Consider the following 15,747-nt stretch of genomic DNA (forward strand, 5'->3'; position numbering starts at 1 on the left):
CATGGAGGTCCAGAATATTATTAATAATAATAATGTAAGACTCATGACTGTCATGAGTCCATTCAAGGACTCATGACTCATTATAGCTTAATGATAGAAAAATAAATGGATTTCATGTCATGCTACTTTAATTCATTTTATTATGTAATTTGTAGGTTTACCAAAAAAAATCCCTAATTTCATGAAGAAATAGTGCAAAAATTTCTTTATAATCTTTATTATAACATCACAAGTGACATTACTTTCTGTTCACTTTCATTTTATTACTTCAAGATTCTAAGAGAATCTTCAGCATATGGTTTTATATATATATACAAAACTGTTATCCAATGAGCACGTCCTATATCTTATATAATACAGTGGGCTTTTTTATTTTTTGGCACATTTTAAATATCACATGAAAGAATAATAAGCAAAATAAAGTCATTACATGACTGCATTTCATAGAAATGTTTTTACCCTCTTTTCTGCTCTTTTAAACATTTAAAAACAGGAAGCTTATTTAAATATAAAGAAATGTTTTATATATATATGTTTCTCTAGATAGCATTTGGTAATTTTTACCATATTTTAGAATTTATAATTTGTTATAACTAACAATTATGTATTTTTCAAACTTGATTTTTTTTATTAAACAAAGGCAAGTAATGTACTTTATATAAAATCTAGGACTGTATATTACACAAGATTTGCACATCAGTTTAAATTGTTTGACAGCTGAAGTTATTCTTAATAAACTTTCTTGCTGGCTAATTGGACATTATAATTGGAAATCTCTAGAAATGGAATGTTTCAAGGTGAAAAAATCAGAGCAGATAAAAAATACATCAGAGGAATAATCAATGTCATGTTTTTTAAAAACCTAGAAATGAATGATAGATGTGTAACTGAACAATCATGATTGCTGTGATTACCACTTTTCAAAAAAAGTAACATCGGTTTGACACTCACTGAAGTGGATGGTTTATTCACAATTATTTAAAAACATGGAAGGATTATTCATCTCACTTTATTTCTTCATCTTAAGAGATTTAATGATAATGAAGGTTGGGCAGACAAGGTCCAGGAAGTTAAAATGCATCCAACATGGATTAGCAGCAGTACTTTATTTCATCATGATGAATCACATTATAAACATTTTAAAATCAACCTGAAATTATTTTGTAAAAATGTGGCTAGTTTTTAGAAGTTATTCTGAGCTACCCTTAATACTCAACTGACAGTGGACATCAAATGGATCTAGAGATGATTCTCTTGACTAGGGTCACAGAACTTCTGATATTTCCATTATCAAAAGAAACCATATACTTGGCTAGAATATTGGCAGTCAAATGCTCTCGCTGGGCAAGTTTATCCACTAAACTACAATTCTAAACAGTTTATTGAATTATAAAAACATATTCCATCACAACTATTATACTGCTTAAAAAGAACAGTGCTAAAATTAAGTGTAGCTGAAAAAGTAATTTAAGATATCTTCTAGATTAATAATTACTTCTTAAACAAGAAAGGCAGAGATATTTTCAAAAATTTCAGGAAGAAATTTGTTTTACCAAAGCATGTTTTGATGTAAACCAACCTTCTTCACTTTGAAATCTATTAATTAATGGCTAAAATTTTTAAATGCCTGAATACATGAAAGTAAAGTTTTCATTTTGTGTATATTAAGACATAAGAGAAATATAACATTTGAGACTTAAAGCAGCATATAACAAGGGGAAATATACAGGTAAACACAACTAGAGGACATAATATACTTGGGATGATCAATAGGGTACATGAAAACATACATATGAAGGTTACTATACATTGAGCAATAATGAAGTTATAGTGATGAACACGTGAAAAAAGCTTTAGATAGATAGTATCCACTTACACGGAAGTAGGAAATGTTTGGCACAAACTACATGTTAAAACCACAACATCAGGTGACTAGAATGTACATTGTTCTCAGATGAAAAGCCCTACTAATGGTGAGTCTGTTCAGAAAGCTCACTGATTAGGACTTCCTGTGAAACATATGATATACAGATTTTTACAACTATTCTGCTCACAATGTACTATGCACCGTAAACCACTCAGATTCACAATCACTAAGTACACAATAAATATGCTGGCCACAATCTAATGATAACTTCAGGGCTGTCACTACAACAGTTATTAAATATTTAACTCAGGTCCTCTGTCACAAGTTGAGATCCAGTTGAGATTTCCTACCCTTGGTAAGCTTCAACATTTCAAAGGTTTTGGTTACTGTGGGGGAAAAAAATAGCATGATCAATACTTAACTCCATATTAACAAAAACCTAAAATACTTAATCAAAGCAGTTTACTTTTTTAAATAAGATAATTATAGATTTAGTATTTCATCTAGAATATGAAAAATGTCACATGAATTAGTTTCAGGTCCATTTTGATTGACTGGTAAATTGATGGCATGGTATGATGTTTACAGATATAGAACAGCCTGATGACTACAAATTATGCATAAGTGCATAGTCCTATTAACCAGAGGACCAAACATATCTTGAATAGATTCGAAGTATACTAGAGGAATAGCACATAGCTCTTTCTCTCCTCCCTCCTTGACTTAAACTGAATCATTAGTTTGGAGATGATCCACTTCCAGAATTTAGCACATATATGGCATAACTGTTTACTACTGGCATTGCTTAAGCCAAGATAAGTTTCATTTTCTGTAATGCTGACAAAAATGTATATGCATTTCAGCAAAATTTTATTTATTCATGATAGTGGAGACTGGATGCATATTGTATATTGAGATTTTTTAATAGGTCCAGTAGTGAATTTTGTATAATTGCAGCTTTCAGTAAATGAAGGTAAATGTTCTTGTTCTCAAGAACAGTGATGTGAGAAGTATAGATTTTTTTTGAAGATGGTTCATTGTCATGAGCAGTGTGTGTGTGTGTGTGTGTGTGTATATATATATGTATTTTTTTTTATATATTTATATATAAAATACAAAACACACTTATATGTATAAAATGCATAAATATATATATATTTATATAAATATATATATGTGTGTGTGTATATAAAAACACATGGGTTATGAATATGGAGGATGTGCTTGAGAGAGAGCATGGAACTACAAAAAGTGATATTTTGATGGGACTTAGGTGTTAAATGAGTCAAGAACAAGGAGTGAATATTAAACAAAAAATGGAGGGCAATGAGAACCCAAGATGAAAAATGATGTAAACAAGAGAATATGAGTGTTAAGAATTTGAGTATGGAAGGAATAAAAAGAGCAAAGACAAATGTGATTGCAGGAATAGAACAATGATTGAAAGAGTAAAAGTGAGCATAATTGCAGAAACAGAAGAGAATGTGGGTATTGGAATAAAAGTGAGAGTAACTGTGAAAACAAAAGCAAGTTTGATTGCCAGAATGCAAACACTGAAGAGATGATTAAGATGAGAAATAAGATTAAATATTTGATAGAAATGAAGTGAGGTGGATGAGAGATTCCAGTGTCTGTTTTCCAGAAGGAAGGATTAATAAAGAGATTGAATATGAGAAATAAACATTTCAAGGGAGTTACTTCTACACGTGGAAGTGAATGATTTGGTTGGATAGAGAGAATGAATATGAATATCAAGAGATGAAAAAAAAGTGATCAGAGGATAGTTTGTGTGTTGCCCCTGTATGACTGAGTCACATGAACTTTTCTGAGGAGAGGATATGTGGAACTACAAAGCAGGTGATTATGAAAAACATGGGAGACAACTAGGAGCCATAATATGGAAAGAGAAGTTGAATGAAAAAGAGACAAATGCTGCATGGGCACTAACAAGAAATTCAACAGCAAGGCCCAAGTTTTCCATGTATTCTGGAAAAAGAACATCTTGAGATAGCACAAGCTGAAAGGTGATAATCAGTTGCATGAGGACAAAGGACGGTGAAGGAGGAAAAGATTGATTTTTTGCTCTGTGATTGCTCCTCACAGAGCAAAAAAGTGTAGAATGAGGAGAAATTAGACAAACCAGGCCAAGAAAAAATAGTTCATTGTTCTTTTGATAAATAGATAATTAGAATTAAAAATGATTATGGAGGATGAAGTCAATGGATGAAAATTGTACACTGGTAACAAAAGAAACTAATCTAGATTATTTTCTGTAATTTAAATTTCCATGATCTAAAAATTAATCTGAAGCAGCATCACTTCTTGGTTCTCACACTTTTTTACACAGAAGGAGAATTGACATAAATATTTGCTTACAGGAAAGCAACAGATTTCTTTATCTTTTATAATTCCTACCTATGAAAGGATTGAAAGGATGTAAACTGATTAGTATGTTAGTACCTTGCATGAATAAAGATTAGATAATCAGGAAATTTTGCTCTAGAGACTAAACATGTACTTTTCTAAACTACTCTGGTCTTACAATAGAGTAGTGTCACACCAGTGACACAAAATGTCTATCACCTAAAGACTTTCACAAACATCTGTGGGATTTGAATCCAGAGCCCATCAGCAGATAGTGGATAGCATACCAAGAGCACAGGTTCGTTTGACCAACCAGAGCAGCAATATGCATGCCACTTTTTTTCTCATGTTTAACTCTAACAATCAGCAGCTGTCAATAAGGCAATTAACTATATAAGGTCCATTGATAGTACTGCAGTATCCAAAATTTCTTATAAAAGATGTACATCATATATAAAAATGCATGCATAACTATTTCTCCTGATGCTAAGCATACTTTCAGACCACATTTTCATGATCAATACTTAACAACTTGAGAAATGAGACACACTGAAAGTTTTACAGGCTGCATAATGTTTAACTACCATACTGATCTTGACATGAAAAACTTCAATAATTACATGGATGCAAGGTATGTCCATTGAACTAAATATAATATTTGGATACTATTGAAATAACATGGATATGAAGCTAATATTTTTGATATATTTTATCCATTTGGATGGTTATGGTTTTGCTTTCTGTTGATCATAAACTGCAAAAGTTTGTTCACCTGACTTTCTACAACAGAATCATACTTATATGGAACTCCTTGTTAGACTGTTGTTAATACAGAAAATGTACATCAGTTTTTGACGTGCTTAGAAATAACTGACTTGACACAATTTCACAAGTTATATAGGGAAGTATGCTTAGTTGTTTTTCACTCATACTGTACTTATATATATATATATATATATATATATATATTGACTTTGCATACACAATAGGTAAAACATATGGCAATTGACTGTTATGGGCAATTGTTACTCTAATTACTGTCCATAGGCACATAATGCCTGAGTACTTCTAGAGCTCCATCCTTTCCCCTAAGCTATAGAGTTCTTCTAGACATAGAGAACCACTGACTCTCTCTCACTGACTTCAAATCTATCCATGATTTTGCTAATAAATACACTTCATTCCTCTTCATTTGACAAACCCTGTAGTTCTCAAATGTTATAAGAGCTTAAGATCAATAATCAATGTCTTGCATGTTTGGATACCTTAGCAGCCATTAGGGTGAATATAATATCAACTTCACTGCTACTAAAAACAGTTCTATTTCTCTTCCCCATACCTTTCATATCCAGATCTCCAAGCAAATAGCCTTTTAAAAAAAAAAAACTTTTTAGCCTACCATGGTACAAAATATACCATAGGTATGCATATAACCTTTTGTGGGTAGAAAAAACATTTAAGAAAAAAAAAATCGGCCAAGAGAATACAATGCAATTTACAGAAACACTATTGTGGTTATGGTGGATGGTAGTGTTGCTGTATTTAGTTGTACATTAAAAGGAGACCATGAGTTGTATGTGGAGTAGAGTGCCCTACCACGATGAGTTCATGGACTCCTTGGAGGTGTCATGTAATTAAGACACATATAGCATAATAAGGGTTGGTGAGTGACTTAAGGATTAGATAATCTGTGAATTTCAAGAGACTAAACAGTTCATGCCGCTTTGATATCCAATAAACAGACTATGTAGTTTTCACAATATACAACAAAAATCATCTGTATCCTAAAGAATTCTGCATTCATCCTAGTTGGAGTGGGATTTGAACCTACAGCCTTCACTGGTGATATGAAGGATTTATCTGCTCAAGTACCAAGGCTAGCATATTTGACAATAATTCACTATAAATATTACTTTTCTATATATATACACACACACACAGAAAACATCCCTGAAGCATTGATATGTATAATATTTACTGGTATACAAAAACAAGTGAAGCATTAATAAGTGAAATTTATATGTACTATCATTTCATCAAAATTGAATTTTTGTTGAATAATCAAACATATATATAAGTTTTAGTTTGCCAGTCTCTTTAGTTCGGTGGCTAGTATACCACTTTCCACCAACCCACAGCAGTAATTTCAAATTCCACCATTGATATGGATGCTTTGTGAATGTCTTTAGGTGAAAGATGAATTTCATTGCTTGGTGTGAGACCATCCTCCTGCTTAAGGTCTGAGGTTGCTTGAAAAGTTCCCCGTTTAGTTCCTAGAGCAACGGTTCTGAATATCTATCCTTCAACTCACTCATAGAACTAATACTAGTGTACTATAATTTAAGTACCTTTTGTGAGATTGATTCACATTAAAAAAAAAAAATTAAGAAATCTTGTAATTGTTCTTCAGCAGGATTCAAATAGGCTAAAAAAGTTGGAAAACAAAGAGGAGAACAGTTTAATATAGCTGAGTGTAAGGTTTTACACTTTGGAATCCTAAAACAGAATCCTGTGTATTCTGTTAGTAGACTATACCGGAGAAAGTGGAAGAAGCAAGGGATCTTCAGATGATGGCATATTGTGAGCTGAAGTTTAGGAGACACCCACATTGGTAGAGATAATACAGAGAACTGCTCTGTATTATCTCTACCATTTATTGGCAGATAAGTATGTGGTGGTTGTTGTATAAAGTGAGCAAACTATACTTCTGTAGTAAGTGAGCAAACTACAGATCTTGTTACCTGGATTTCAAAAGGATGGATCTTTAGATAGAGGGAGAAGGATACAAAGCCCTGTAATGGAACTACATAATGATCGACTGTGAGCATGTAATTTGAAGAGCTTGATTAACAGGAGCGAGTGATATGACTGAAACATAAGTAGTTAACAGGTATTTACTAAATGTTAATACATAGTTTCCAAAGGACACAATAAGGGAAAAAGACACAAATAAGGTAACACCTTGGAATTTATGCAGTGAAGAGTCATTTTTCATGGAAAAGGATGGATATGTGTGGAAAGCGTGGCTTAAAATGGTGGCAAGAGTGCAGGCAGTAAGTGAGTTTAAAGTTTATAATAAACTTGAACATCCAAGTCAGCAAAATACTATAATTCCCTATCATCAAAGAAACAAAATATCCTCTTTCCAATATTTTCTTTGGTATACCAGGGCACGCAGTGTATCACCTTCCCACTGATGAGATAGAACAAGCTTAGATATATATACAAGGTAGCATTAAATTGTCTGAAATTAATTTAAGTTCAACATTTACATATTACAAACTGCTTATAGATTAAATATCCCTTAGGTGAGTAACTGACTTAATAATCTGACTTAATAGTATATAATTTAATCAAAAGTGCATGAATAATCAGCATTTCAAAATACATATATAGTGCATACATATAAACAAAACAGACAAACGTAAAACAAAAAAAATACCATGTGAGAAAAAAAAATTAGAAAACAAAAATGCTTAAATCAAAAAAACAAAATAACAATACAAACATGGACTTACAATGCCCTACCAGTTTTTTCTGCAGTTCCTGCTTTTCTTTTATAGCAATCTGTTTTTCAGAAGGAGAAGGAAAAAAAAAAAAAAATTATTTTCATTATAAAATATTAATCTTAATAGTGTTGCATACTGCTATACTTCTCTAAAATCAATTTATAGCAAAAAAAATCCAAAATTATGTTTAAGCATTCATGATAGAAGTATACTGATTGTAATGAAAATTAAGCAATTAACTTTAAGAGAAATGATTCTTATATTATTATTATTACACCCTCCATGGAGTCAATAGACTTATCGTGGGAGATTCATTGAACTAACAACATATTTATCATATAGAATCTTAATCCTTAATACTGCTTGAATGAACAACACATTCTGGTAATGCATTCTATTCAATGACAATTCTCCATGTAAAAAATCTGCTCCTCACCACACTTTTACATAACTTCCAGGAATGACCTCTGGTTCTTCCCCTCTCACCATCTACTTGTTTTATAATCCCCCTCTGGATTAATCCAATAAAATCCTCTCACTAACTTAAATGTCTCTATCATATCACCTCTCTTCCTCTTATCCACAAAACTCTGCATTTCTTCAACCTCTCTCCATAGCCAGTATTCCAAAGTCTCGATATTGTCTTAATCACTTGTCTCTGGACCCTCTCCAATGTCTCCACGTCACACTGAAAACCAGGTGACCAGATCTGAGCACAATAGTCCAAGTGTGGTCTGACCAGTGCCTTTATAAAGTGGCACAACCACTTATCTTTACATGTTAAAGTACTTCTTATCATAGCAGCAATAAGATGTGCAACATTAACAATATGCCCTCTAAACTTCAGTCTACTATCAACCGTCACTCCAAAATAAGTTTCAGTACGGAAATACCGTGAGTAGACATATTACTAACTATTATAATAACGGAATTAACTCGCGTCAATTATTCTTTATTCATAGAATTTTCACCTGAGTATCACAGGCATCATCAGTATGGGTACAAGGCTAATTAAACAATAACTGAACCCTACCCACTGCAAGACTCATTAAATAACCAGGTCAGGGGCATGGTCAACTGTGGTGCACATTCCTTAAGAATACACGGTGATATGTCATCCATTCCCACAGCCTTATTTACATCTAACCCAACCAACATCTAATACACCTCCTGTTTCTTTCGCTTCCAATTCTCCTAATACTTGCCTCTCATCTATATATTGCACTGCATCATTTACATTTAACCTCGGCCTGACCAGCCAATCTCCTCTCATACTATGCCTTTTCTTTCTTTACCATGCTCATCATTCTTTCCAGCCTGTGCTTTATGCTCTTCATGGGGTCTGATCACCACCAAGTGCCTTGTATCTCCTCTATAACATTTTCTTTTCCAGCACAGCTTGCTTAATTTCACTGTTCATCCATTTAACTCCTACTCTATTTACCTGCTTAACCTTTGGTATGCAGTCATATATTGCTTTTTGTCAGATACTGCATTGTGAGTTTACATGCATTGTCAACATCTTTTCTGCTCATCTCATCTACCTAATGTACTGATGGTAACTGACTACAGAGCTTTATACTTCCACATGTATCTATTTTTAGCAGTGACCTTTTCTTGTTTCATCACTTCCCAAACAAGTACCTCATGATCACTTTCACCAACTGGCAGCAGTGTCAACACTTCATAAACAACTACATCTTGTGAAGTTATCACCAAATCCAAAACATTAAAGCCTCTGGTTGCTTCAATTACATGCTGCTTGAAATACTTATCTCTCAGAAATCCCACAAACTTGCTCTCCTTGTTCCCTTACACTATCTCCTCCTTCCAGTCTATATTCCTGTAATTAGTCTCCCATCAGGATCACCATTTTACATGTCCAACTAATTTGCCTAAACATTTCACAATTGATTTTCTCTGCATTCCCTGGCCTATAACAGCATCCTATCAGATATACTGACTTTATTTCAACTTCACACTACACACTATCAACTTCCACACTTTGTGGACACAATTCCTCTGTAATCATTAACAGAACTCTTACACCCCCCCCTCCTCTTTTCACATTTCTATCATTCTGGAAAATTATATATTTCAAGTTCTATTCCTGACATCACATCCTCCTCAGACAACCAAGTTTCCCTTATTCCAGTTATTTTTAGGTATATTGTCTCAATCAATGCAACAAACTCAGCTCTCTTGTTTCAAATGCTCCTTACATTTGTGTATAAACATAGCAGTCTGTGTGTGTTTGAGACCATTCTACCAGCACCAACATTCTCTATTCTAGCTGCCATACCACACCTCTCTTCAGTCTGACCACTCCTGTTTCCCTGATCCTGACTGTGGTTTCCATTCCTACCTGTCTCATCCTCACCTTTATGCATTCCATCATCTTGTGCTGCTGCAACCACATCTTCAACCACATATCCATCTTCCTCCTGCTGTACAATCTTTTGATTTGTGCTATCCTGCTTCACAGGTACTCTGATCATTTGCTACATTAACTTCTTGACTCTGTGCCTTCTCAGAAAACAATAGCCTTTCTAAATATATCATTAGTGCTTGGGAAATTGTGAAGGAATATTTGTTAGCAGCAATGGTAACTTGCTCCACGAGTGAAGAAGAGGACACAATTTGGAGTAAAGTGGATGACAAACAATATTAAACAGGAACTGCATGTGAAAAAGAGGCTATGGAAGAGATATAAGGAGACAGGTGAAGAGAAGATGAATGAGGAATATAAGACACATGCCAGGAGAGTGACCAGTATAGTAAGGAAGGCAAAACTGGAATATGAGAAAAGATTGGCATTTCTTAGATCCAAGGAAAATCCTAGGGAATTTTTTAGCTATGTCGCCAGTAGGATGAGAAATGACTGTGAAAGAATTACATTGTGGGATAAAAATGGAAATAGAGTGACTGATGCAGAGGACATAGTGGAATTGTTCAATGAACACTTTATTGGAGTATTTCATCCTGGAGGAGTCAGTTTTAATGCTAGAGGGATTGGGCAGGTTCAAGGTTTAGAGGTACAGGAGGAGAGTGCCACATGCTGAGTACTCTGGATGTCAGTAAAGCTGTTGGACTGGATGGTATTTCACCACGAGTTTTGAGAGAATGTGCCAAGGAACTGACAGTGCCTTTGACCTGGCTTTTCAATGAAAGTCTGGCTGCAGGAAAGGTGCCCATGGAATGGAAGGAAGGTAAGATAGTGCCATTGCATAAGGGCAGTAGCAGCCTAGAAGTGTCTAATTATAGGCCAGTTTGTGTGTCATCAGTAGTTAGTAAGATCTTGGAGAAAGTAGTGAGGGACCATATACAGCATTGGGCAGATGAGGGTGATGTAATCTATGAGAGGCAACATGGATTTGTGAAGGGGCGCTCTTGTTTTAGCAATATGCTAGCCTTTTATGATAAAGTTACAAGAGTATTAGATGAGGGAAAGTCATATACTGCCATTTTCCTAGACTTAGCAAAGGCATTTGACAGGGTGCTACATGATAAGCTGATATTGAAATTGCAGCACATGGGTCTGGATGTCATATTGGTCAACTGGATTCAAGATTGGCTGTCCAATAGTTATCAGAGAGTTGTGTACGGTGGAGCAATATCAAAGAGGCAGAAGGTTACAAGTGGGGTCCCACAGGGCTCGGTACTGGGACCTATATTGTTTAACCTTTATATCAATGACATTGTCAGTGGATTGCAAGGGGATATTCAGTTATTTGCAGATGATGCGAAGCTGGGAAGGGTTATTAGTAATAGTGCAGATGTGGTAGCCCTGCAAGAGGATTTGAATAAGCTAGATAGATGGGCAAATGAATGGAGGTGTCGGTTTAATGTAGCAAAATGTAAGGTTTTGAGCTTTGGGACACATCGATGGGACGCTGCATACTCTATGGGAGGAGTTAAACTGGAGGAAGTAGGGGAGAAAAGAGATCTGGGATTGATGGTTGATAGAAACCTGAAATTTAGGGGACATATTGCAAAGGTAATGAAGGTAATAACACAGAGGATTGTTGCAATAATGAGAAGGACACTGACCTGCAGAGATAAAATGGTTATCATTCCGTTGTATAAGACTCTGATCAGACCACACTTAGACTATTGTTCTAAGTTCAAATCCTGGGGGGGGGCAGATCTGAGAACAATAGTCTAAGATAAATTAACTGTGGAAAGGGTATAAAGGCGGATAACAAAGATGGTGTCGGGACTGTACAATGTTAGTTATGAGGATCGGCTGAGGGAGTATGGACTGCAGAGTTTGGTGGATAGAAGAAGGAGAGGTGATATGATTGAAACTTTTAAACTGTTGAGAGGTGGTTACAGGTTTGACACTGGGGAGTTCTTTCGCTTGGTTGAACATCAGGAAGGAGTCATGACAAGGGGCCATCCCTGGAAGTTACGAAAGGAAACTGTGAGAAAGAGGATGAGGAGTGGTTTCTTTGCATGGAGGGTGGTTGAATCATGGAACGCATTGTCTGATAGAGTGGTGAGAGTGAGAACGGTCAATGCGTTTAAGGAGTGGTATGATAGACTTTGTGTTTCCTAGGAGGGACCTCCCTCGATGCATCTTGATAGACATATATTTCTTAGAAAGGACCTTCCACGATGAGTCTTTTGACTCCATGGAGGCCTGAATAATAATAAGAAGAAGAAATGTGTAACACCAAACCCATTCAAATGTAATCCATCAGCTTTATACCATTCCAATTTTCCTTCAAATTCATTCCACAGATTTACAAATTGTAAACCCCCTTTGCCTCATACAACTCAGCCATCTTTACTATTCATTATCTCTGCTTTCCTTATTACAGGATTTCATCTCAAAAATTCAAGTTTACTACTTTTTCAAACCTTGTTCACAAAAAGGTTAATTTTCAGCTCATATTTTGTAGAAATCAAATGATTCAGAACTTGAATAATTTATGAATCTGATTGTTTCTCATTTGCCAGGGTAGTTAACTACTTGTTCAAGTGGTTTAAATTATTCAAAGCTATGTACATTATGCATATAAATTATATTTTAAGTTATAAGTAAATAAAACTGTTCTTTATAATAATAAACTAGAGATTGCTTTAGTTCTAAAAAAAAAATATATATATATACATACCAGCCACTGAATTAGAAACCCTTATGCAGATGTATGTAAAATACTTTGTCAGGTGCATCATGTGTTCCAGGCAGCTATTTAAGAATGGTGCTGGTGCAGTAATCGTCAATAGTGTTGATCACAATAGGAAAAACAAAGGATCTTTTGGAGTTTGTTAAAGGGCTAATTGTAGGTGCCCATCAGGCTGGAGCCACGATTCTGAAAACAGTAGAGCTGACTGCATTTGTAAAAGGTGAGATATCCAGGATGTTTAATCAGTGGAAAAATGACCTACATTGCCCTGGCATAACTTGTGATCCCAAGACAGTCTATCAGACACGAGATCAGCATTGTCCAAGAAGGCTTGCACAGACAAACAGAACTTCCCATGTGCCGCAAATTAACTGAAGCATTTAATTACGGCTATTCCCAATTCATATCTTACCAAGCTATGCACAAAGAATTGAAGAGGACTGGTATTGGCAGTTGCATATCTAGGTGTAACATAAATTTCTAATTCAGGGGCCAGTGTGTGTAGTGTTAATACTGCATGTGGCAACATTAACTAGATAACCTTTAAGGAACGGGGGGGGGGGAATATTCGGTTGTTTGCCACATCTTGACTACCATGCACAGATTTAGTCACCTGGGTTTCTTGGGGATCAAGAGGTGGCTGAGAGGATTCAGAGAGGAGTGACTAAGCTGATGACAGGGCTGTGGAATGCTTCCTATGAGGATAGGTTGAATGTTGTAGGTTACAAAGTTTAGTTGATATGCAAAAAAGAAGGGATATGATAGAAACTTTTAAATATTAAAGGGATGTTACAAACTTGATGCAAAAGAAATGTTTCAGTATAACAAATAGAGAACTAGGAGTTATCTATGGAAGTTATGTAAAAGTGTGGTTGTAAGGTTGTGGACAAATTTTTTTGCACGGAGAGTGGTAAATGAGTGGAATGGATTGCTAGAATTAATTGATTGTACTTATGGAGAATGAGTTCAAGGAGCAGTATGATAGGTTAGGTTTTGTAAGTATAAAGGTTAGTGTGGATCTCCCATAATGAGTCTCTGGACTCCATGGAGATACTGTATAATACTTATTTGCCTAAAGGTCATCAATACCCAAAACCATATATAGCCATCCTGCATGACTGCAAAAAATAAAATAAAATAAAATATTGCTTTACTTTGGTGTTATAAAAAAAATTCTTTGATTCTTATCTGTTGAAATACTTAAAATATTTGTTATTATTATTATTATTATTATTATTACCCAAGACCCCATGAGTTAAAGACTCATCTAGGAGGTCCTTTTATCATTCACACAGCTCATCATACCGTGCTTTAAACACACTCAAATTCTCTGCAGACACCACACTTCCAGGCAAGGCATTCCAATCATTCACAACTCTGCATGAAAAAACCTGCTTCTCACTCCCCTACTCACACCCTCTTTATACAGTGTCCAGGAATTGGACCAAGAAAGAAACTTTCCAATTGTTTGTAAAGTTACTAAACATATAAGTAACCATAACACTAGGCTTAATGCTTTAAGGGAAATTGAGGCATAGGATAAGATGCATATATTCAGGATTTTTTTTATTGTTGTGCAGACATTAACAGACAATGCAAGCCCAAGCATCCTCAACAGCATTATAACAAGGACACCCTAAATATATTTAACAAACACCCTAATAAAATGTGTGTGTGTTTGTAACCCTCTGGAAATTGTACTTGCTTTGAGAGTATTAGACCACCAGAAGAAAGACAAGTAGAATTTTTTTTCTAGTCAAAACATTCCTCTTTGGGTCAGACTGAAGAGGAATGTTTTCTAGACTATTCTTCAGCCATACCTGGTTACCTATATTTACCTATATTAAATAAAATTGCTTGGTATCTTTAACGTATAGTATACCCAAGTTAAAAAACTTTCTACATCTTTCTCTCATCCTGAGATTTTTATTTGATAAGGTCAAAGCACCTTGTGGCAACTTGTATAGGTAAAATTTATAAGTTCTGCATTACTTCAACCTTGGCATCTCAGGGTCTGGCTCCCACTGACGAGACCACAATAAAGGTTGAAACCGGTCGGGGTAGTGGCCCTTCCCTTAATGTATAGCATCATACATGTCCACAGGGAGTTGTGCTTTACAGGGGAGATACTAAGGAAAGTGATCAGAGCTTATTCCACCTTTACCATGAGTTGCCTCAGACCTGAAGATACTTCAGGTGCAAACTAGACTTACCTGCTTGTTTGCTTACTTGGGAAAAAGGATTAAAACCAATTTTATAAAATTGCTTGGTATCTTTAACTTGCTAGATGTACTTACTACTTCAATAGACAAACTGTTTCATGTTTGTCTGTTGAAGTAGTGAAGTCATGGCTCCTTTATGTGAGAAAAATCTAGCTCTTTCTCCTTTCTTAACTGCACACAACTTCCACAGATGCCCTTTGTCCTCTCCCAATCTTCCATATAATGAAAAATTTTATCAACTAATTTCCTATAATGCCCTCACAAAAGTTTATGGACCTCTATCATATCACCCCTCTTTCTTCTGTCCCAGTCTCCATAGTCCACATACTCTCAATCTATCCTTGTGATCTACATTTCATAATACCAATATCGTATTTGTAACTCTTCTTTCCAGTCTTTCCACAGCTTCTTTATCCCTTTTGAATCCAGGAGACCAAATCTGTGCACAGTCAAGGTGCAGTCGTGTCAAGACCTTGTAAAGAGGCAAAATGATTTCCATATCCTTGCATATTAATTGTCATTTCAACACTACACTTATTCTCTGAGTTGTATTTGCAAATTTTGTGATCTTTGAAAAACTTTCTATTTCTCCATAACTCCAAGATCTCTAGCCTCATCAGTTATTGGGAGTTTATCCACCTTTGCAACTCGTA

General features: G+C 35.1%; 1 protein-coding gene across 2 annotated transcripts in view; it reads right to left on the reverse strand.

Annotated features, from left to right (window-relative positions):
* Window positions 1-201: 201 nt before the first annotated feature.
* LOC150108046 (uncharacterized) overlaps window positions 202-15,747 on the reverse strand; it is a 342,334-nt gene continuing 326,788 nt past the window's right edge. The window contains exons 25-26 of one of the 2 annotated variants that reach the window (XM_090390587.1): window positions 7,760-7,798; window positions 202-2,253 (exon numbers count right to left, since the gene is read on the reverse strand). In XM_090390587.1, coding sequence (XP_090246713.1) covers window positions 2,251-2,253; window positions 7,760-7,798 — 42 coding nt within the window. In that variant the 3' untranslated portion in view covers window positions 202-2,250. Of the gene's footprint in view, window positions 2,254-7,749; window positions 7,799-15,747 lie in introns of both variants that reach the window. The other variant, XM_090390586.1, reaches the window with a different exon arrangement.

This window comes from Typopeltis vanoorti, chromosome 3, assembly GCF_054136105.1.
Source record: "Typopeltis vanoorti isolate ZY-2024b chromosome 3, IOZ_Tvanoo_1.0, whole genome shotgun sequence".
Classification (NCBI taxonomy): domain Eukaryota; kingdom Metazoa; phylum Arthropoda; class Arachnida; order Uropygi; family Thelyphonidae; genus Typopeltis; species Typopeltis vanoorti.